The 20,920-nt window shown below is 37.3% G+C and overlaps 1 protein-coding gene across 1 annotated transcript; it reads left to right on the top strand.

Annotated features, from left to right (window-relative positions):
• The first annotated feature begins 336 nt into the window (after positions 1 to 336).
• Positions 337 to 20,248, top strand: OMA1 (OMA1 zinc metallopeptidase). The gene is made up of 9 exons (XM_082766673.1): positions 337 to 487; positions 1,122 to 1,653; positions 2,104 to 2,332; positions 3,456 to 3,629; positions 3,725 to 3,832; positions 5,529 to 5,657; positions 9,600 to 9,674; positions 11,453 to 11,602; positions 19,053 to 20,248. The coding sequence occupies exons 2-9, from the start codon at positions 1,142 to 1,144 to the stop codon at positions 19,272 to 19,274; spliced, it is 1,599 nt and encodes a 532-aa protein (XP_082622799.1). The 5' UTR covers positions 337 to 487; positions 1,122 to 1,141; the 3' UTR covers positions 19,275 to 20,248.
• The last annotated feature ends 672 nt before the right edge of the window (positions 20,249 to 20,920 follow it).

Raw genomic sequence — 20,920 nt, 5'->3', positions numbered from 1 at the left:
ATGAGCCCAAGGCACGACTCACGACCTCAGAAAGCTGAAGGACAGGCTTGGGACTGCCACACTGTCAAACCCAGGGACTCAGCTGAGAGTGGGTGCAGGCAGGGCCACACACACAGGCCTCAAAACAGCATGGGGGGGGACAAAGCCAGGGGAAGAAGGGCTGGTGAAGGTCTGAGGAGCACCTGAGGAGCCCCTGAGGAGCTCCCTGGGCCATGGCCGCCGCCCCACAGAGCCCCGGCCGCGCGGCGGCACCGCCACAAAATGGCGGCCGCGGGATCTTGAGGGGTGGGGGGAGGAGCGAGGGGCGCCACCGCCTGAGGGACCGGGAACGGGACGGGGACGGAAACGGGCGCGGGGCGGTGCTGGGCAGAGCCCGTCCCGTCCCGTCCTGTCATGTCCTGTCCCGTCTCCTCTCCTCCCGTCTTCCTCCCGCCCCGGTCCGGCATCGGCGGCGTCTCCTCCTTCTCCTCCTCCGCCTGCTGGGGTGGTGAGTAGGGAGCCCGGCTGAGGAGGTGTTTCCCGCAGCGGATCCTCAGCACGTCCCCCCCCCCCTCCCCGACCGCCTCAGAGTGCCACGTTCCCTCTTCCCCCCGCGCCTCCTCACGTCTGCACATGTCGCGATAGTCGCGATAGGCGGGGGGGAGCCGCTCACTGAGGGGAGCGGGGCTGGGGCCGAGAGCTGGGGCCTGCCCGGCCGGGAGCCGCTGAGGGGCCGCTGCGGTTGCAGGCCGGGTGAGCTCTGTGCTGAGGAGAAAAATGTTAACGAAATGCTCAATATGCTCAATAAATCCCGTTTTTCCTCAAGGTGTGTGAACGGCACCTGTGGCAACAAGCCCAGGGTGGAAAGGGGATTTTTTTCCACGAGGAGCACCTGCAGTCGTTCTGGTCTCTTTGTAATTAAACAGCAAGGATACTTTTTTGCTCTCAGTAATAAAATGTGAGGTGCTGGGCTTGTTACAGTTGAAGGCAGGGTCATATGTTAGATCTACAACAAGGTGCATTGTAACTGTGGCTCTTTTTGCCTGGGCAAAGAAACAGGAGATACCTGCTCAGAAGAAATGAAGTAACGTTTCAAGGTTTCCCTTGGGTGACTTCCTTAATACCTTTTTTCTTTGTTTCAGATTAACCAACCAAAGAGGTTATGAATATCATCTGTGGTCTGAAGTTGCCGGGCAGGAGCTGTATTTTCTTTCATTTGGCTTCCTTGACCAAGCAGGGGAAGTACAATAAGTTCTACGGGCCTTACACAGGACGTTGCCAAATTCAAGTCAGTTCTATACAAGATAGATGCCGGAGGCTGGATTTGAGTGGAAATAATAGACACTGTTTTTTGACTGGAAGCCTGACTGACTACTGTAGAAACTTTCTTGGTAAAGGACAGAGGTGTCTTTTGAACGTCCCAAAAACAGCAGTATGGAAGAATGCACCTCACGGTTCAGGAAGGTTTTGCTTTCAGTCTTCTCTGTTGCAGGGGGAGAAGGTTACGTCCTTCCAAATCAGTTCTGCAGGGCTACGCCCAAGTCATTTCTCTGCTTGGAACATTCAGATCGCCAGTTTTTTTCACACATCACCATCACTTCAAGCTGCACCTGTACCTCTTTTCTGGATTATTGTTAAGCCAGCTCAGAAACTATTTGCTATCATTCTTGGCAGGTAAAATTCTACCTTGCTTACTCTCAAAGTAAGACTCTGTCGTGCAAAGATGTGCATATGTTCATCACTCGTTGTAGAGAATGATAGGTGTATTTGTAGTCTTTTCATTTTAATATTTTTGAAAGTTTTGCAGAACTGGGTCCTAGGCTGACAGTTTGCTCAATAAGAAATTGTTTTCCATTATCAGAGGTGTTAGATGTGTCTTTTCACCTTCAAAGCCTCGCCTATACAGGTAGAGAGAGGGTAGAATGCTCCAAGACACTAAGGGTGTGCCCCCTTCTCTTCCTGTGGGAGGGAAGAAAGGGAAAGGGAGAGGGTGAGTAGGAGTCAAGTAGATTATAACCTTTCTTAAAGTCTCACAAGGTGAGAATGTAATAGTAGAGCAATGGCAGATGCTAACAACCCCCTTTTTAACTGTGTCCTAAGCTGACAGTTGTTTTTGTTTTACAGGAGCATAAGAAATTGGTGGAAGGCACTTCCTCCTAATAAACGGGAACTTTTTAAGGAAAGTGCAAGGAGAAATAAATGGAAGATACTCCTGGGTGTCAGTAGTTTAGGAGTTTTGTTTGTCGTGTTTTATTTTACTCACTTGGAGGAGACACCCATCACCGGGCGTGCCCGACTGTTGGTGTTTGGAAAAGAGCATTTTAGGCAGCTGTCACAGATGGAGTATGATATGGTAAGATTTTAAAGAAAAGTACTTCAGGCTATAGCTTAAAGTATAGCTTAAGTAAAGACTACAGCTTTGTTCTCTCACACACTTCTTGACAAGCAGATTCCCTTTTACCTCTTAACAGGAATGAAAATTATGCAGTACTTTGTTGTACTTCGTGCTCAGAACCATTCAGAGCATCCCCCTAAGTTTCCCCCTTGTCTTATCCCTATCCTTTTTAAGAGTTACCTTCCTATCAGCAAATCATTCAGGGATGTGTGATGGTTGAAGAACACATCACATGTACGTGGCAAACATTTCTGAAGATGTTATCGTAATACAGTAAATACAAAAGTCTGACAGAGGCAATAAAAGTATAATAGGTACATACCTAGATCTGTCCTGCATTCTTTGCTGGTTTGAGCATTCCGTGGCACTTGTTTAAGGTGCTTTTTTGTAAGCTGTCAATTTGTAAGGTATTACTCCCCACCATTGAGAATACACTCAATTCTCTCTCTCTTTTTTTTTTTTTTTTCTTCTTTCATTTGATCAGTTTCTTCTCCTTTAATTGCTTTCTTTTAGATTGCCCATTGTTCTGATTTCTGTGGCTTTGAATTCTATGACTTGCTATTCTAATGTCTCGAAATGAACTTGAAACATTCAGCCATATACAAATGTCACTGTATTCCTGAATTATAGAGAATGTGAAAGAACGTAGCAGGAGTAGTACAAGGACGTATTCTGTTACATTTTTGGTATAAGTTTGTCCAACTTAGAAGGTACAAAAGAAATACAGAGATATAAAGAAATTATAAATTCAAATGGGAATTCAGAAAGATATAGAAAGCTGTGCAACATTGTGATGCCAAGCGTAACTTAGGAAAATACCAGCTATATGAGGCTGTAGGAGGCAAGTTTATACTATCTTATTTTTGATCTGTAGTTAGTTTACTTCCTTTTAAGTTGATAAATCCTTACATAGTGAGTCTGAAAGCACGAACTCTACTATATTGGGTTGGGCTATATGAAAGAAAAAATGTATTAAAAAATGAGCTTTAAAGAAGTTGTTCATAGCCTCTAAATTAGTTTACCAGGTAATCATTTACTGTGCGTTTGTTCTGCGTGGCAATCGATTAATTCTTTTTTTCAGTGGATGGAGGAATTCAAAAATAAAATGCTGCCTGAGACAGATGCGCGCTATCAGGTTGTGAAGAGCGTTGTTGGACACTTATCTGAGAGCAACAAGGATGTCCCACAGGTCTCGGCGCTCGACTGGGTTATCCATGTGGTAGATGAACCAGGAGTAAATGCTTTTGTGCTTCCAGTAAGTTGAACACAAATAGAAAAATTATTAGTAATATTGAAAGAGCATTTCATTTATTTACCTTCTACTTAATTTTCACCCCATCTTGTTCACAGAACGGTCAAGTATTTGTTTTCACTGGGTTGCTAAATGCGGTTTCTGATATCCATCAGCTGTCTTTCATTCTGGGACATGAAATAGCTCATGCTGTGCTGCAACACGCAGTAAGTATTTAAGAATTTTAGGCAGCTTTCTTTAAATAATTATAATTAATTATAATCACGATCTTTTCAGTCACTGCCCACCAAAATTTCACTGTGACTCTTTCTAATTAACGAAAATTTGACTTTGAAATGAGAGTATTCTGCTACAGTTCATTCTTCTATTCTTATAACTTAACTTCTAAGTTATAAGTTAAATTATAAGAAATAAGTTATTACTACATGAATAATAGAACTCCATATAAGAACTGCCAGAAGTCTCCTTTAGTAGTCAGTGTTAGTACAGTGTCTGCCAGTGTTTTTTTTTTATTTTTTATAAGTGCACGGATGGATTATGGCTCATTATTAACAGTCATTTAGAACTTGGTCTGTAGATGTCTCTCCTCCTATAGTGTAGACTTAAAGAACTGGAGGCACTCGGCAACTCAGTTTGTTACTCCTAGATTTGTTGTATCTACATAAGTAGATATACTTCAATACCTTCTTCTGAAATGCATGGTGTTTTATTTTAGTGGCACAGTTTTGGAATGCAAAACTCCAGAATGCCTGGAGCTTGATTCTGCATTTAGAGATGATTACCTTCACAAACTTATTTTTTTTATGTCCTTCATGTGTTGAAATTGGTAGTTCTTTGCCATTTAAGCACTGAAGAATGGATGTAATCATTCTGTTGTGCTTTGAAGGTACAACTATGAAAAAGAGTATGGTATAGAAATAGGGTTCATACTGTTCTGGATTGAGGTGATTTGCTTGAAAGTGCTGCTTTGCATACAAAATGTCTTCTCTCTGTACATGTAGTTTAAAAATAAAATGCATCCATTACCTATCCACCAGTCGAGAAGACATAACAAGGACCTTTTAAGCATAAACATCCTGATGAAATTACAAAATAATCTGGAAACAGGTAAATATGTTTTGAAGGCAGTGAAAATCCAGAACAGTTTTACTGCAATTTGTAGGATTTTGGATGAGCAACAATGTTCACATTGTAGTTGCTTGTGGTTCAGTTAATCCAAATTAGACTTGCTAAATTTATTAGAAATGTTTTTCAGAATAAAAACAGCGCACCTTGTTTGTATGGAACCTGCCACCCACCTGGCATAGAGAGAAAAGTATGGCATGATCTGACTTCTCAGTGCTCAGATCAATTTGTTCTGCGTCAGATAGAAGTCTGAAAAACAGAATTATTTCAATTTTATTCTTCAGGATTTTTTAGTTTCTGAAATTAAAAGAACACAATAGACAAAAAAAAAAAAAGTAGAGCAGCTTACTTTCCCCTTGTTCTATTAGTGTTTCTGTCTGACGTCTGTCTTCTCTCAAGTTAATGTAAACAACAGTCTTCTAGGTCTTTATGGGTTTTTTCTTCCAACTGTTTCATGGCCTTCTTACTAAAGAAGTCTATCTGCATACTGCCATCAGCTTTGAATCTTTCCAATTGGGAGACAGGCAAAATATGTTTGTTCCAGCTGTATTTAGGTAGTTGGTGTGGATTCTATACTGAAAGAACCTTGTATCCAGCTGGTTTGGGGTTTTTGTGTTGTTTTTTCCTGTTTTGTTTTGGTTCAAGCAAAGGAGCTGGTTCCTGTGGCTGCATAGAATTAAAAATTAGTGATTTTATAGTGTTTTGAAAGTATATTGTGTTCTTCAAAAGCAAAAAACAGGCAGTAATGAATGAAAACTGAACCATTTTTGTTACCAGGCAGAGAAAGCCAGTCTGGTTCACTTCTTGGATTTCCTATCACTCATCTTTCTCACTATGATTTGGGCCATCTGTCCTCGTGATAGTTTGGCGGTTGTTGGCCAGTGGATTCAGAGTAAGTTGCAGGAGGTAAGGCTGACTATGGAATACTTCACACAACTTATTTGAATACATCTGTTTCTGACATTCATTGCAAACGTGTTGAAATATTTCTTATAATCCTTCTAGAGTTCATGGAAAAACATTTATAGTCTTGGGGAGATAGTACCACTGAACAGTATGTTTGGGGAAAAAAGCAGAGGAGAGATTATAAGCAAAAATAAATATATCAGTATGTTTTTGAAGGAAATATGTTTTTATAAATATACATCTGCTTTAGTTGATATATATTCTCATTTGTCATCTTGAAAAACTTTAGATCTTAAATAATGATTGGATTTAGTTGGATGGGCCCGTAGTACTTGCTTGCCAATTAAGTTAAATGATTGCCTGTTTGAAATGTATCTCACGTTTTAAAGTTTTAAAATGCCATGTTTTTATCTTGAGTAGTTGCTAAAATGTTTCTAAACAAACTAAAATATATGGAAAGAGTATCTTTAAATACATTTTTGTGGATTTCAAGATAAGGAAGTTGTGAGTCTAAATGTTCTTTTAAAGTAGAAACTCTACTATAATAAAACTTACTGAAATAATCTTTACAGACAGCGTACTTCCCATAAAGTAAAATTCAGTGGTTATTGTGGTGCTGTTTTTTCCCTGCTGTCTAGTTTACTGCCTGCTTCTGGACACTTATCCATTTTTTTCTCTTTTTTTTTTTTTTTTTTTTTTTTTTTAAATTTTCTTTAAATCATAAAACTTGAATCTGGAATGCAGCTCTTTGGTTTCTTTGACTTCCCTTGATGATATATCTGATATTTCACCTGGTTCTTCAGAAATTTAAATATAACCAATCTGTTTTGGTAGTTATGCTAATGGGTAGATGCGTGGATTGTGAGCATAAATTACCTCTAATGAGCTTGGATATTTCTACCAGCAGCTAAGAAACCAATACATTGCTGAATGCTAGTCAGCATTTTGAAGAGCTGAATTCGGGAAAAAGCAAAGTGTGAATCAATCCTGACACTGCTCATAATTTAGACAGCAAGATTTAGTTCCCTGTCAGCATCTTTTCTCCTAGGCTACTGCAGCTGATGTTCTGGCATTGTAGGCTGGAGTTGGGCTTTGGATTGCAAATGGAATCTGGCTTTAAGCTCCTACTACTTGGTCTACAGGAAAGATCTATCGTTTCTGAGATGCTGTATGTAATGTCTTGGTTTAAAACAGTGGTTAGACTTACCTTAAATAAAACTAAATGTATCCATATATAATGCTGAACAAATAAGTAATTAATATAATCAAAAATGTATTCCATATACAAAAGGTGCTGAATAGGAATTTTTGTTTGCTACTCACCTGTGAGTGCAACGTCTGTTTGCTTCCTCCATTCCACATTTTTCTATTGTACTTACATGGAAAAAAATCTTTCTACTCATTTTGTCAGGATGCTTCATTTTCTTTTTCCATAGCCATGTTTTACTCTTTAAATTTTTAAAATCCCAGTTTGCCATTATTATCATGGCAATGTCTGGCTTTACTCTATGAAGTGGTTGCTTAGGCCACATTGCAGTACTCACTTCTATTTCAGTGTTTGTTCTTCTTTTATGACCTCAGGTGCTTTACTTTTTCCTTTACTGACCATGGGTTGCTTTCTGTTGTTGACTGTAAGTAATTTCTAGTGACTCTTCATAGGCTTTTTCACATGTTAGTTTCAGCCCTGCCTTTTTCTCCATTGCTAGCGATTTCACTTGCCTTGAGTTTTCTCATAGGATCCATTCGTTGTTGTTCTTTAGTCATGTATTTCTGAACTGAAACATGTTGCCTTTGCTGTTAGAGCAGAAATTATTTTATATGGGAACATAAGCCTGGGAATGCTAAGCACTCAATGAGAATTGTTGTGTGGTATTGCATCAGAGTCTGTTTAGGTTACTGCTTGTCTCTGACTTGCTAGTAGCTGATGCACAGAGGAAAAGTAAAGCAAACAGCAGCAGATAGAGTGATGTTTTCCTTTGATGCATCCTTGCTTCTGTAGCATAGGCTGGTCCTGAACTAGGGATTGCATTAACAATACAAATAGTTGTATTTATTTTTCAGAATACAACCACATTTTGGGTACACTTTTGGGATAGAGGTAATAATAGATTAGGATAGAGGTAGTATTACCCTGCTGCTTAACTGTAAGCACAAAGCTATGGAAGAGGTAGGAGTTTCAAAGCTGATGTTGTGGCCATCTTCTTGCTGTCCCAAATCTCTGTCGAGATGGTCTATTAAAATTACACATGCATTCACACCAGCAGTTTCCTAGCTCTTAAATTTACCTTCTTACTTGAAAGTGCTGTAAAGCTTCCAGAAAGTGGCTGTAATTGAATAAGTATAAAACAACCTGCTTGTGTAAACATCTGTTTCAGTTAATGCTTTGTGTTGTCCTCTCACCCATTACCAGTTTCTATTCCTCATTGGAAAGTGCTTAATAATTAAAACAGCAACAACAACTAGATCCAACTAACTGAGAAATGGTGCCTCAGGAATATGTGACAGACCAGCTGGGGGTGTCTTTGCCTCCAGTAGACTTGGAGCACTTTTCGGGGCAATTAAAAACGCATACTGCGCTTCAAACAATGACTTTATCTTCAGAGGATTTTAGAAACGCTTTTGTAATTGCAATGTGCAAGATCTGTACAGAAGTGAAGAGCTTCACTGCTTACTTTTCAGTTGTTGTTCTTTCAATGCTTACTGTCTTCAGTGCTTACTTTTTTGATATTTTATGTCCATGTATTTGGCTTGGATAAAACTGCAGAGGGCAAGCTCTGATTGGTTCTAAGTTTATTTTTCAACTAGTAAATAATAATAATAATAAAAAAGCACATTCACTACTTTAGAAAGAAACAAAAAGTTACTGATACCTTTATGTACTCAAAGTGTTGGACCGTTTCTTTGGTGCTCTTCATTTCTAACTGTTTTTTACTTCTTTTTGTCCGGAACACATAAGGAAGATCTGCTTCTTTGACCAAATAAAGAGCTGATGAAACTTTTTTCTTCTTCACTAACCTTGCACATCCCCATTCTTCTGTTTGTATTTCCTAATCTATGCTGAGATCAGGATGCTTTGACACGTTGCTTATCTCGGCAGGAGCAGGCTGTTCTAACAAGTCCTGATTTGCCTTTACTCTAACCTGATATAGTAGGGCAAGGCTGCCCAACTGTACGTGAATTATATGTGCCAGAACATCCTGGGTTGTATGAATAAATAACAGTTCGACAAAGCTACCGCTGTCTCTTAATGCCTGTTAATAAATTGTCAGAACATAGACAAAAGGGAGAGTATTTGGTCATATTTATGTCTTCCAGTCTGATTTCTCAAGGGCAATCTGCACCTTGTGGTGAGGGATAATAATCATGGCAAATAAGGGATTTTTTTTCCATTAAAATGTTTATGGTGGCATTCCGTACTGTGAGCTGCTTACCATACAAAGTAGATTGTGCTGGGTTTAAAGAAGGTAATCATATAAGCCACTGGACTTTTCTTTCTTTCTTTCTTTTTTTTTTTTTTTTTACATACTGTTGCTACAGCTAAAATCTTAATGCTAATAGAATCAAAATGAGAAAATTCCATTTTGTTCATAACCAGCTTGTTTCTTCTGACTCTGAATCTTCTGTACAACCCTGACCAGTAATATATTTCTGCTTATAATGTTTTAAATCAATTAATTTAAAGTTGATGTTGACCCTTTGGCCACTGCAAAACGTGATGATGATGGCTGATTAGAGGGGCCATGAAAATATGTATAATTTGAATGAATTTCAACTGAATACGGGATCCATGAATTATATATAATGTAATTACAGATTATATTAAGACAAATTAATACTGATTGCGTGCAATGTAAACATGATATATAAACGCCATTTGTTCTGAGGAGGCTAGAAAAATGCTTTATTTAAAGCATGGAGTAGAGCTCTGTGCTTTTTTTGCAGTTTATGTTTGATAGACCGTACAGCAGAACGTTGGAGGCTGAAGCTGACAAAGTGGGACTTCAGTTTGCAGCAAAGGTAACTACAGCTGGTTTGTTTTATTAGCAACCAGACAGACACTTCTCACTTTCCATTGTAACCAGAGGGAGTTTCATGCTTCATGCAGAAGTAAATTGTGGTTGCTTTTTTCCTTTTTTAAGAAATGCAGATTAATGAAGTAGTGGGTAAAAAAAACCAACCAAACAAAAAACTGTTTATGAGGAAATCCAAAGTCCTTCTAGGTAAATTCTATGTAACAAATTGGAATTTGTAAAATTGTGTGTTATCAATGACACAGTATACTTCTTATATAATTTATTATTACTAGAATAAAAAGCTATGTCTTTACAAAGAGAAGGAAGCCAAATAGTGATCTTTCATATGTAGAATGTATTAAATTGTATCTTGAGATATAAATTGTACTATGAATTTCTATCTTTCACTTAGCTTCCACTATTGCAAGAATTTTTGAGGAATGTTTTACTATGTTTTCATGCATTTGAAATAATCTTATATATAGCGTTCATTTTCATAACAATACAGTAAAAATTAAGAACTCTGATTTTATGATTGTATTTTATGTAATTTCTTATAATTATGAAGTATATCAACACTTCTGGTATTTAAAATTTATTTTAAGTATAGTTGTGAAAGTAAGCTATCTTTGCTAAAGTAAGACAAAAATTTGGTGAGAAACTACTCAAAGCTTTTTCCATAATTCATTTTAGAGTCACCTTTTTTTTTTTTTTTTTTTTGTTCCTGTGAGTTTTCATTCTAAATTCATCAAAATTAAATAGCAATCAGTTCTAGCTAGGTGCAATAGAAATAAATAATTCTTAAGTGTTAGATATGTATGAGAGCAGCACCATCTAGCGTTAATATTTCATAAGGAGAATTTCCGTTTTCTTATTACCTATTAATATTTCTTCAATGCAGACTTTTTAAAATGAACTTTAGTTCTGGGACTGAAACTGCATTTATAGTTTAAAGTCATCTAGAGGACTAATGCAATCCATGGAAAAACATAATTGCTGTGTGGGTAACTCAGTGCTTTGTAATAGCAATGAAGTTGTAGGGGCGTATCAGAGAGAAACAAGCAAAGTGCCTTCTCAGCATTTCTCTGCTTGTGCAGATATAATTTTGTAATAATAACTTCAAGAAATAAAATTTGAAGGACAAAGCACCACTAATACAGTTCTGGGGAGGGGAGTCTTCCCTTATGAGCGCTCATCTTTTTCTCTTAAAGAAATGAAAACCAATGTAAGAAATCTTGTTCTTTTTTCCTTCTACTTAAAGTATAAAGGAGATTGTGGGTGATACACAAGTGCCATTCTTAATGTTCCACAGCTTTCTATAGTTAAATTGGTACTTCTACAGAGAGAGATAGGAGAGTCATAGTTCTCTGCAATAATTACTTTTACCTGTTGTGGATTACAAAAAAAAATCACCCTTTTAAAAGGCAGTGTAATCACATGCAGAGAAGCCTTTGCAGCTTGTTTTCAGATATGTTTAAGTGTGAATTATTATCACTTCTTATTTTTGACTCTTACCTTTAAATTTACTTAAATCTGTGGAGATGATTAACTTGTCCTTATGCTATATTGTGTCTAGCAAATATAACATGGAACAAACAGCTGAGTGTTTTTTTTTTTTTTTATTTAAAAGAACAAGCACATGGCAGAAATTGTGAATCCTATTATTCCTTCTCCAGAATTACCTAATTCAGGTGTAGTTTTTTTGTTAAAGATCAGTGGAATTAGAATGTGTATCATATTACCTTAAAAGCAGTGGTGAATACAATTCTTTTCTGCTTTCAGGCTTGTGTGGATGTAAGAGCAAGCAGTGTATTTTGGCAGCAAATGGAATTAGCAGAAGCCATTCAAGGGCAGCCCAAGTTACCAGAGTGGCTCTCCACGCACCCTTCACATGAGAACAGAGCTGAGCACTTGGACCGCCTTATTCCAGAGGTGAGCAGTTGAAGGAATTGTAGCTTTTTCTCTGAGGAAGGTTGCCTGAATTAGTTTGGCATTAATCCATGAGCAGCTGTTGTTGCATCACGCTTACCTTTCCCTTTACCCATACAGAAATTTTCTGTCATAAGACTCTCAGCCTTCCTGATAATTCTATTAAAAAGGAAACATTAGGCTAGCACAGGTAAAATGCAGTTAATTCCAGTGGCTTGTTTCCTGTTTTCCAATCAGATTGTAATACTTCTGCTTTTTAAAGGCATTTCAAGTATAGATGTGAATGAATGAGACCTGTGTCACTATCTTGTCCCTTTTATGCCGTTCTGGAAGCCAGATTTTAAGTTGCATCCTTAAACTGTCTCTAAACTGTCTTCCCTTTCATTGCTTTAGTAACTAGCCCAAGACTGTCAACTAGAGAATGCTCCCTACTATCCTGTCTCTCCCACTGCTGTGGAATTGAACACACCTTGTGTAACGATGCCTCAGAATAATGTCAGATCCCCAGTAGATTTCTGAATAGCCCTAGTTACGATAGCTCTCTGTAGATTTTGCAGCCTGCTTTTTTTCTTCAAATCTCTCTATTTGTTCCATCACATTAGGGAGAACATTTTACCCCACTCTAAGGAAATTGAGATAATTCATGTGATTGCCCATCTATCTGCAGTCTGTTCTGTTATTTCTTTTGGATTGCCCCTCAGAAGAATGCCATATAGATAGCTACCTGGGGATTCTTTTAATTGGGTGTATTATTTACTGGTGGATTAAGCAAAAATTTCTGCTGTTAGCCAAGTGCTAGTTCTCTTATTTGAGAACCGTTCCAAGTTTAGTAGTCTTAGTTTACTGTTTCTTTAAGCAGATTTTTTTTTCTTTACTACATTAAAATAACGTGGTTTTTTTGCCTACTTGTTTATTAGATTTCTTTTTAAGTTGCTGTTTATTAGAGTACTTCACAACAGCATAGTTTTGCAAGCAAGGTAAAGCAAATTTCCTTTCTTATAACAAACTGGCAATTTCTTCTTCCTGTTTTTTTTTTTCTCCGTTACATTCCCAGTCACTTACCATCTTTCTCAGTTCTAAGCTGCAAAGACAGTTGAAGATTTATTGGCAGAGAGAGTGCTAAAATGTTGAGGTGTTTACTGATTTTAAAGGAGGAAAAGAGGAGGATTTTCATGAATCCTTTGAGAATGAATGCAGTAAATATTCTAAGTGAGAGCATAAATCAAAACAGAGATAAGGGGTAGGAGGTTGGAGAATGGCTAGACTGAATATTTTAAATTAATACACACAAATTCTGTACTTTGCAAAAACAGGCTGTGAGGATATTCTGATGAGTAATATTTTCAGAGCAGCTGAATAGAAAATGATACACATTTCTGGAGCCTTTGTTTTAGATAGATTGAACAAAGTGTTCAGAATCCTTTCTTTTTGATACAATTATTGACTGGCTTATAACATAGAAATAAATACCTTCTTGGTTTTTACTCCAAGATTGAGCAAATAAGTTAAATAAATTAGCAACTGTATAGTCGTAGCAGACATAGTATTATTTTTGTCTTATCTCTTGCGGTTTAGCAGGTGGAGTAACCTTTAATCTTTTTATCACTGCTCTCGCTTACAAGAGCTGTGGAGGCTAGGAAACTTTCTTCCAAAGTATGATAGAGACTGAGATGTTTTCATTTGTCTTTTACCTTGCAAATGTTTTGGAGTAGGTTTGGAAAGCAGGGGCTGAAGGCTTCTTTTTAAAAAAGATTGACAGATAAGTGAGGCTGAAACTGGAAAAAAAGGAATAAAAATTAAAGAAGTTATGTAGAAGTGTTGTTGGAGGCTTCTTGTCTGAAGTGTTTACTCTCCTTTGACTGAGAGTTGCCTCCTTGAATCTGAATTTCAGGCGTTTGAAGGGAATCCCAGGGCTTTGCTGTTCAATGTCAGCAACTTTTTATGTCACCACTCACATACTTAAAGCATTTTAGAACCGTATGTTTACCATATATTAATGGCCATTAGATGTTAAGAGCCCAAGAGAAGCTAGATAGCTAAAAGAGCCTTTTTATCTCTCTATGAAGAAACTACTACTTAGATTCAGCATCAGATCCATCATAAGGAACAAAGGCTGGAATCCTAAAGAAAAAAAATCTGCTGGCTTTTGCATTTGTACTTGGTTTTGGAATTGCCCTTTCTCTAAATAGACCAGTTTGTATTAAAGATACAGATATAAATGTGTTGTTTCATATACTGGTGGTTTTGAAGCTGTGATGTTTTTCAGGACAAGATAATACCTATTATTAGTTCAGCTAGCATAGCTAGGAAAAATGTGACAAGTTTTTGGTCTTCTCAGGATGTGAAGATGTTTCTTCACAGACTTCTGATCAAGCTCACAATAAACTCTGATGATATAAAATGAAAAATTTTTGTTCAGGTAATGAAATAGCTTGTCTCAATGAGGCAACTTAACAGTCTCAGGAAATGTAAATTAAAGCAGCAATATCACAAGGATTCTCTTTTCACATAATTAAAAGACAGGGAGCAATCAAATGAGTTTTAAAGATCTTGCATCTGCATTTCTGAACAAGTTGCAAGCTACAGCTAAACTGAGGAATTAATAAATAGAGAACTATAAACAGTTGCAAAGTAGCACACTCCTGGAAAGGAAATAGAGAAAATGAAAAAGATTTGTCATGTTTTTAAAGGATTTCCCCCTCTGCCTGGAACAATTTGGATTGTACATGAGGAGAACAGAATATGCCAGCCAAATGATAACCCTGTTAAATGGGAGACTGTAATTTCCTAGAAATCCTACATGGAAGGTGCTGAAATACTCAAAGGCCCTACACATTTTGTTTTTTTCAGAAAAAGAAATCTTAAAATGATTTTGTAGTACAGTAGCTTATCATTGTTGTGGAGAGGAAAACCATGGAATTATAGAGCCAGAGAGCAGCTGAAGGATCTGCTGGTTCATCTCTGAACCTTTTCGTTTAATGTTCTCTGACTCACTACAGCTTGTCTACCTTTTTCCTTGTAAGTTTTCCAAACTGAACACTGTACATCAGCTTGAAGCCTCAGCAAGACTGAATAAAGCAGAAGGTTATCTACTGAGCCTTTGCCTGTGACACGAAAATTCATCTTGACATGACATTTGCTTTTTTGGCATCATGTTGTTCACTCAGATCCCATTTTTGATTTACTCTAACACCTGTTTCCAACACTTCCTTGTGGAAATACCATACTGAAATCATTTCCAGAGTCAGTTACTAAGTTGGGACATGTAATTTCTATTGCATCTCTTTTGCCTGCTAGGCTAATTAACTGTCAAAAAAAAAATATATTAAAAAAAGTAAATCAATGTATTTTGGCAAGATTTATACTTGTCAAGTCCATGTTGGCTGTTTTTCGTTTTTTGTATTGCTTGGGTAGTTATTTGCTTTATTCCTCTTTCAGGTGTCTATTGGGGTATTGAAGATACGTTTATTTTGCTTCCTTTTTTTTTTTTTTTTTTTCTCTTGCTTTTCAAAAAGGGGATGATATATTTGCCCTTTGCTAATGATGTGAAGATTACCTGAAATAGTTCTAGTACTAGAGCATATTAGTACAAGTCCTATCAGTGTAAGTATTTGTAGGAAAATAACAAAAAAATACTGACCTATGTTTCTATCTTCTCCATAAATTTAAATATTTTGTCACAATTTTCCTTTTCTGTGCCCACAGAATCACTGAAAGATGTGAAGTGTTAGCGTTATATATCAGTTGCTTTTCTTTCTCTATCAAGTAACAAATCCATCCACTCCTAATCATCTTTGTACTGCTACTTCATTTGCAGAACCCGTTGTTGCCTTCTATGCCTGCTAATTGTAATTCAGTTTGCAGCTCAGCTTTCCTGATTTATTTATTTATTTTGCTGCATGCTTGTGCTATTCTGTAGTTTTTGTCAGAGTTGCAAGGCCAGACCAGAATTCAGCTCTGCTGAGGTAATTACAGTTTATACAAAGAGAATTTTAACCCTTGGCCTTGTTTGTGGACTTAAGAGGGTGACTTTTATCCTGAGAGGTAGGATTGGCTCCAAAAGATTATAAGGGGTTGAGATGCAGTTAGCCTGCTTACCTGTGACAGTGGTGAAAGATGAGCGCTGAGAGAGAAAAAATACTTTTTTTTTTTTTTCTCCTGCATTTGTCTTGCTGTTAGGTTTTCTTTGAAAGCATCAGGGTGAGGCAGGCCTCCCTAGTTCTTACGCCTTCCTCCCTCTCAGTACGTTGCAGGAGATGACTGCAATTATATTGATAAGAAAAACAGCTTCACCTTTGCTACTTACAAGCAGTAATTTTGATATTTTATTTGATGTCTTCTGAGCCAGTAAGCATTTAGGTGGTCTGTATTCTGAACAGCAATATTTCTTAAAGTTAATCTGAAAAGAATAGCATTATGGTGCTCTTAATTTCCAGGTGCCTGTGTGTACTCACTCCAGCTAGTTAACCTTGTCTCGGTTCTGTCCATTGTCTTTATTTAGAACATTCTTCAGTGTACAGATGATGAAACATTTTCTTATTGAAATTGATATGCATTTGCTTCATTAAGAATGCTTTTACTTGTCCTTTTACCCAAACTGACAGAAATCAATTTACTTGAGCAATATTAAATTATCAGATTTGAAGTTGCTGGTGGTTTTGAAAGTACAGTGTGGCTGAGCATGGTTGGCTGTCTTATCTCTCAGGAAAAATATAGTGTAAGCTCTTCAGCCAGTTATTGGCACGTTAATGATGCTACAGCATTGGTAGCACAAAAGAGAAGTGCAGTAGTCAACAGAGCTGGGGAAAGAACACCTGAATAAGGTTGAATATTTCACAGCAGGCACAAACATACATGTATCCATACATGCAAAGCCTACCTCCATTACAGTGTTTAGTCTTAGATGTATTTAACAGTGAGACCATACGTCAACACAGCTTTGCATTCTCATAAATGCAGTCTCTTTAATGGCATGTGGGTTGATGGTGTTGAATAGATGCCTCCTTCTCTCTTCGACAGCTTTATGTGTAACAAGAAAACAAAGACACCCACAGGGTGAAAGTGTTAACTCTGAAGTATTGTTTTGGACCTTTGCTGTTGTGACTTCAGTATTTTAGATAAGTGAAACCATGGAAATAAGCCAGGCGCCATATAGCAAGCCCCCCCGTGAGATTTAAAATTGCTAAATTAGTTTAAAAGAGGATTATGTTGCCCTTTCCAGGATACAGTCTAAATCTTTATATTTCCATTGCCTTGAATAATGCTGCCTGACGCTAATGCAGTCTTGCAGCAGTTTGTTCTGTAAGAGAACAAGAGAAAACTCTTGGTTTGTCAAAAATATCACTTTGGAATTTAATTGGTCACTGAGGCAGAAGAGTGTTCAGTGGTATGGTTATACTTGATGACTACATGGACTATCACCTTGTAGAAAAACAAATACTGAGAGCTTTATTCATGTTCTTTAAAAGTTTGACAAGAGGAATATTTGCATGCCTAATCCAGACTTGCATATGCAGTAATTTAAATGTTGCACTTAAACAAGAAACAGCTGGGGAAACTCTTCCTACATTCCTAGAATGCATTTTTTTTCTTTTTCCAAAACCAGTTGTTGCCTTTAAATTCTCTTTGTTTATAGCCATTTACATGAAACTCTTATTAGTTCACTGTACTAAAGTTTGGGAGAAATATTTTGGTACCTCCTCATACAAACAAATTATTTAAGAAGCTCAGCTTTTCTATTTTACAATCTCCTGTAGTAAGCTGTTCCCAGTGTCTCCTGTGAAAGAGTACCAAATTGTTTCAGAATGATGGGTAAATACTTATACACAGGTGTACTGGAATATTTGATTTGGTATTTCAACCAAATCAAGTGCATATAAAGCAGACTAAAATTTCCCACTCTGTTTTTCAGTGCATCTGTGGAACTGCTGTAAAAACCTCTTACTTTCTTCCTCCTCTGTAATCCATGCAGAATGAATCAACGGACACACTTTCTCATAGCTGTCCCTAGAACTGGCAGGAGGCATCTGGCCACAACTCAGGACAGATGTGGTCATTACTTTTCTAGAATATATCATTATAAAGAAAATGGAATGAACTCTACACGTGAACTTATTTTCCCATGAAAATATTAAAAATAAAGCTGGATGTTACTCTGTCACTAGATTGAGGCTAAGATACAGTGAACCTTGCATAAAAGCGACTATCACTGTGGCCGTTGATGAGTGCTAAATATCAAGCTAATTTTTGACTTGTTATTTTATTTGAAAATCTTGAAAAAATAGCACTCATTGGAAATGTAGAACCCTTTAAAATTCTACATCAAATTTTCTGTGTAATAGATAGAAGCTTGCTTTACTTGGTAAGGCTGTATGAGTATTCTAGGAGAATCCATGGATACTGGTAGGCCTGTGTAAAACCAGTTGGAAAGTACTGCGTCAAACTGGTTTGTGTGCTACCCATTGCCATCTTTAACATAAACTGCCTGTTTGAATGGACTAGGTAAAGTACGTTTGGCTTCATAAAAATGAACACAAGTTAAGCATCCTTTAGAACAGCTGACTTTATCCTGTTTTATACCAATGCTCCACAATGCCTTTGAGTAGATTCATCCAGTGTCATTACCTCCAAGGCAGAATGATCCATTGGCCAGAACACAAAGCTGGAGGAAATGTGACTGTACTAATGGATTTTGCTTCTCTATGAAATCCTTTGACTCCTTTGTGCCTCTGCTTTCTAATCTGTAAAATGGAAGCTCTGACACTTCTGTTATTTTGTAAGCAGGATTAATTAAAGTTTGTCTCCTAGTGCCAATCTATTAATCCAGATAGATTCTTGCATTCTAAAGACATCTGTTTTCTGAGAACACTTGGAAGCTGTGTATTCAAATGTTTCTTGAAGATGAGATCACTTGTGTAACTGGACCTTAACTATACCGATAAACCATCTGGATTTCTCTGCCAAACAGTTAAATGTCTGTTACATTACTGAAGATTTTTCCCTCCTTTTTTTTCCCAGCCAGATGCCTGTATATATAATTACTTCAATAATGAAACATAGCTGATGAAGTATGCAGTCATTTTAATTTACATATGAATGTAAATTAGAAGGTAAAAGTTACTGATGTGCACAAATAGCACATGAAATAGTTTGAGAACTTCATACTTATTTAAGAGGTACCTTTTAGATTATCCATTCTTTGGGAGACTGCCTGCAAGATAACATTTTTCATTCTTCATTTTCTTTCCATTGTTTTACCATATTAAAAGATGTGTTTCTTCTCAGGAAATCTTGGTTTCTGTTGAAAAGATTTTCAGTAACAATCCTGACTCAATTTTATACTCATTAAGCTTTATATGCAAATGCAGACCTTACTGGAAAGCCAAATCACTGTCTGAAACCTTTTTTTAATCTTGTTTAAATGAGCTTGATTTGTTTTCCTATGTATTCACAGGCTCTTAAAATAAGAGAGCGCTGCAATTGTCCATCTCTTTCTGGACCTGATCCTCGCCTTATTTTCAAACTTAACATGCAACATCTCCTGGAATCGTCTAAAGTTCAAGAAACTCAAAATTCTACAGAGCAACCTCTCTCAAAACCAAAACTGGATTTTCCTCACACTCAAAAAGTGGAAGACATGCCAGTAACTTTTGCAGTCAAACCTACAAACCAATGACGATAATTATTCCATTTTATGAAACTCGCGGTCTCTGAGGGTCTGTCTTTTAGGGCACATTTGTCTTTGAACCATAAAGAAGATCTAGCCACCTATATTCTGTGTTTCTTTTATGTGATCTCTCACTCAAAGCAATAAGGAATTGTGCCCACACAAGAAGATCATCATGTTGGAGCAGAAAGTTTCTTATTCATCAAGGGTTACTAAAATAAATGACTTCTCAGGGGAAAGATAATCTCGTACAATCCAGTCACACAGTGTAATTTTCAGCTTTATCAGGCTCACCTTGATCAGAGGACAGATGAGCCAGAAGCGTCCCTAAAGCAGAGGAAAAAGTACAATTTTCATCACTTAACTTGTCTGGTTTATCTTGCTGTAATTTGGGTTAGATCTGTTCAGCTTCATTTGAGAAATAATGATGAGAGCTTACCGCCTGTTCCACATATAGAATGTTTAAAAATATTAAGCTGAGATGCAGTAATAGCCCATGGGCTAGATACACCCCCACTTAATTAGGTGGATTTACTGCTGGGATTTTTCTCCTTTCTAAGGCATGTGAGGGTATGGATTAATTCAACATTTTTCTTCAAAGCAACCTGAAAGGGTTGCACAAAGTTCAATTAAAAAAAAAATAAGTTAAATTATTTTCAAGGAAGGCTTTCTTCTAAAAAAACATTTTATAAGAACCACAATTTTTAGCCCTAGAATGCTTTACAAGGATAAGTGCGTTTTAAATTATGAGGGTGCCTTATCAGAGGCCAGTATTACTTTAGAGATACTTGATCTGGATAGATCAGTCTGGATAGAAGTGATTGCTGATGTGGAAGTATATTGGGTAGTAGACAAATACAATTTCTTGACTGCACAGCTTTAGCAGTTGTACCTTATCCAAGAGGGCGACTACTCTGCAGGAAACCACCATCTAATGCTGTGCGTGTAAGAAAAAAAAAAAAAAAAAAAAGCACAAAACAAAACTCACAACCAAAAAACAACTACCCAAGAAGAAGAAAACCCTGCAGCCTTTCCTGAAGCCACACCTTTCTTGCTGTGGAGACCAATACGCACAAGATAGGTAAAGCTCTGCCTTCTGTGATGGAGTACCTCGTATAGCCAGCATGTTAATTTTTATTTGCAACTGTCTGAGTTATCGTTGCTTTGCACCTGATGAAACTACTGAATGTTATCTTACAGAAAGACATAGAAAGAGGCAGAAAGATTGAAAACAAAAAAGGGAAATCCCTCTCTTTTATCTATTCAGATGTATCTGCTGTTCTGCTGTTGTTTCTCCTTTTGTATTGAAACAAAATTTTGTTTCACGTATGGTGGGGTTTTACGTGGAGGGGACATTCAAAACATTTTACAGTGTGTTGTATTTTGAAACATTCTTTTTTATTCGTGGTGGAGGACAGATTATCATATTTATTCAATTTAATCAGAATGCAAGTTTTTCAAGAAGGAAAAAACAACCTATTCATCGCTGTCTGTGAACGTAGTTGGATAAAAAGGTTGTGAAACAAGTAATTTCTTTACTGACTTCAGCCAATGAATTGGGGGTCCTTAGAGAAATGCCAGCAACTACCTAACTTACTTCTGTTCAGAGGTAAGTCGATGTGTCTGTAACGTTGAACACTGATGATTCTAGGCCT

The sequence above is a fragment of the Aythya marila genome (genome assembly GCF_965140915.1).
Source record: "Aythya marila genome assembly, chromosome: 8".
NCBI lineage: Eukaryota > Metazoa > Chordata > Aves > Anseriformes > Anatidae > Aythya > Aythya marila.
The sequence above is the reverse complement of the archived record's forward strand: the minus strand, read 5'-3'. Positions and strand labels throughout refer to the sequence as shown.

Coding starts and splice junctions, on each gene's coding strand:
- OMA1 (XM_082766673.1), top strand. CDS start 1,142: ATGAATATCATCTGTGGTCTGAAGTTGCCGGGCAGGAGCTGTATTTTC. Junction 3,630..3,724: donor TAAATGCTTTTGTGCTTCCA/GTAAGTTGAACA, acceptor TCTTGTTCACAG/AACGGTCAAGTATTTGTTTT. Junction 3,833..5,528: donor ATGCTGTGCTGCAACACGCA/GTAAGTATTTAA, acceptor TTTTGTTACCAG/GCAGAGAAAGCCAGTCTGGT.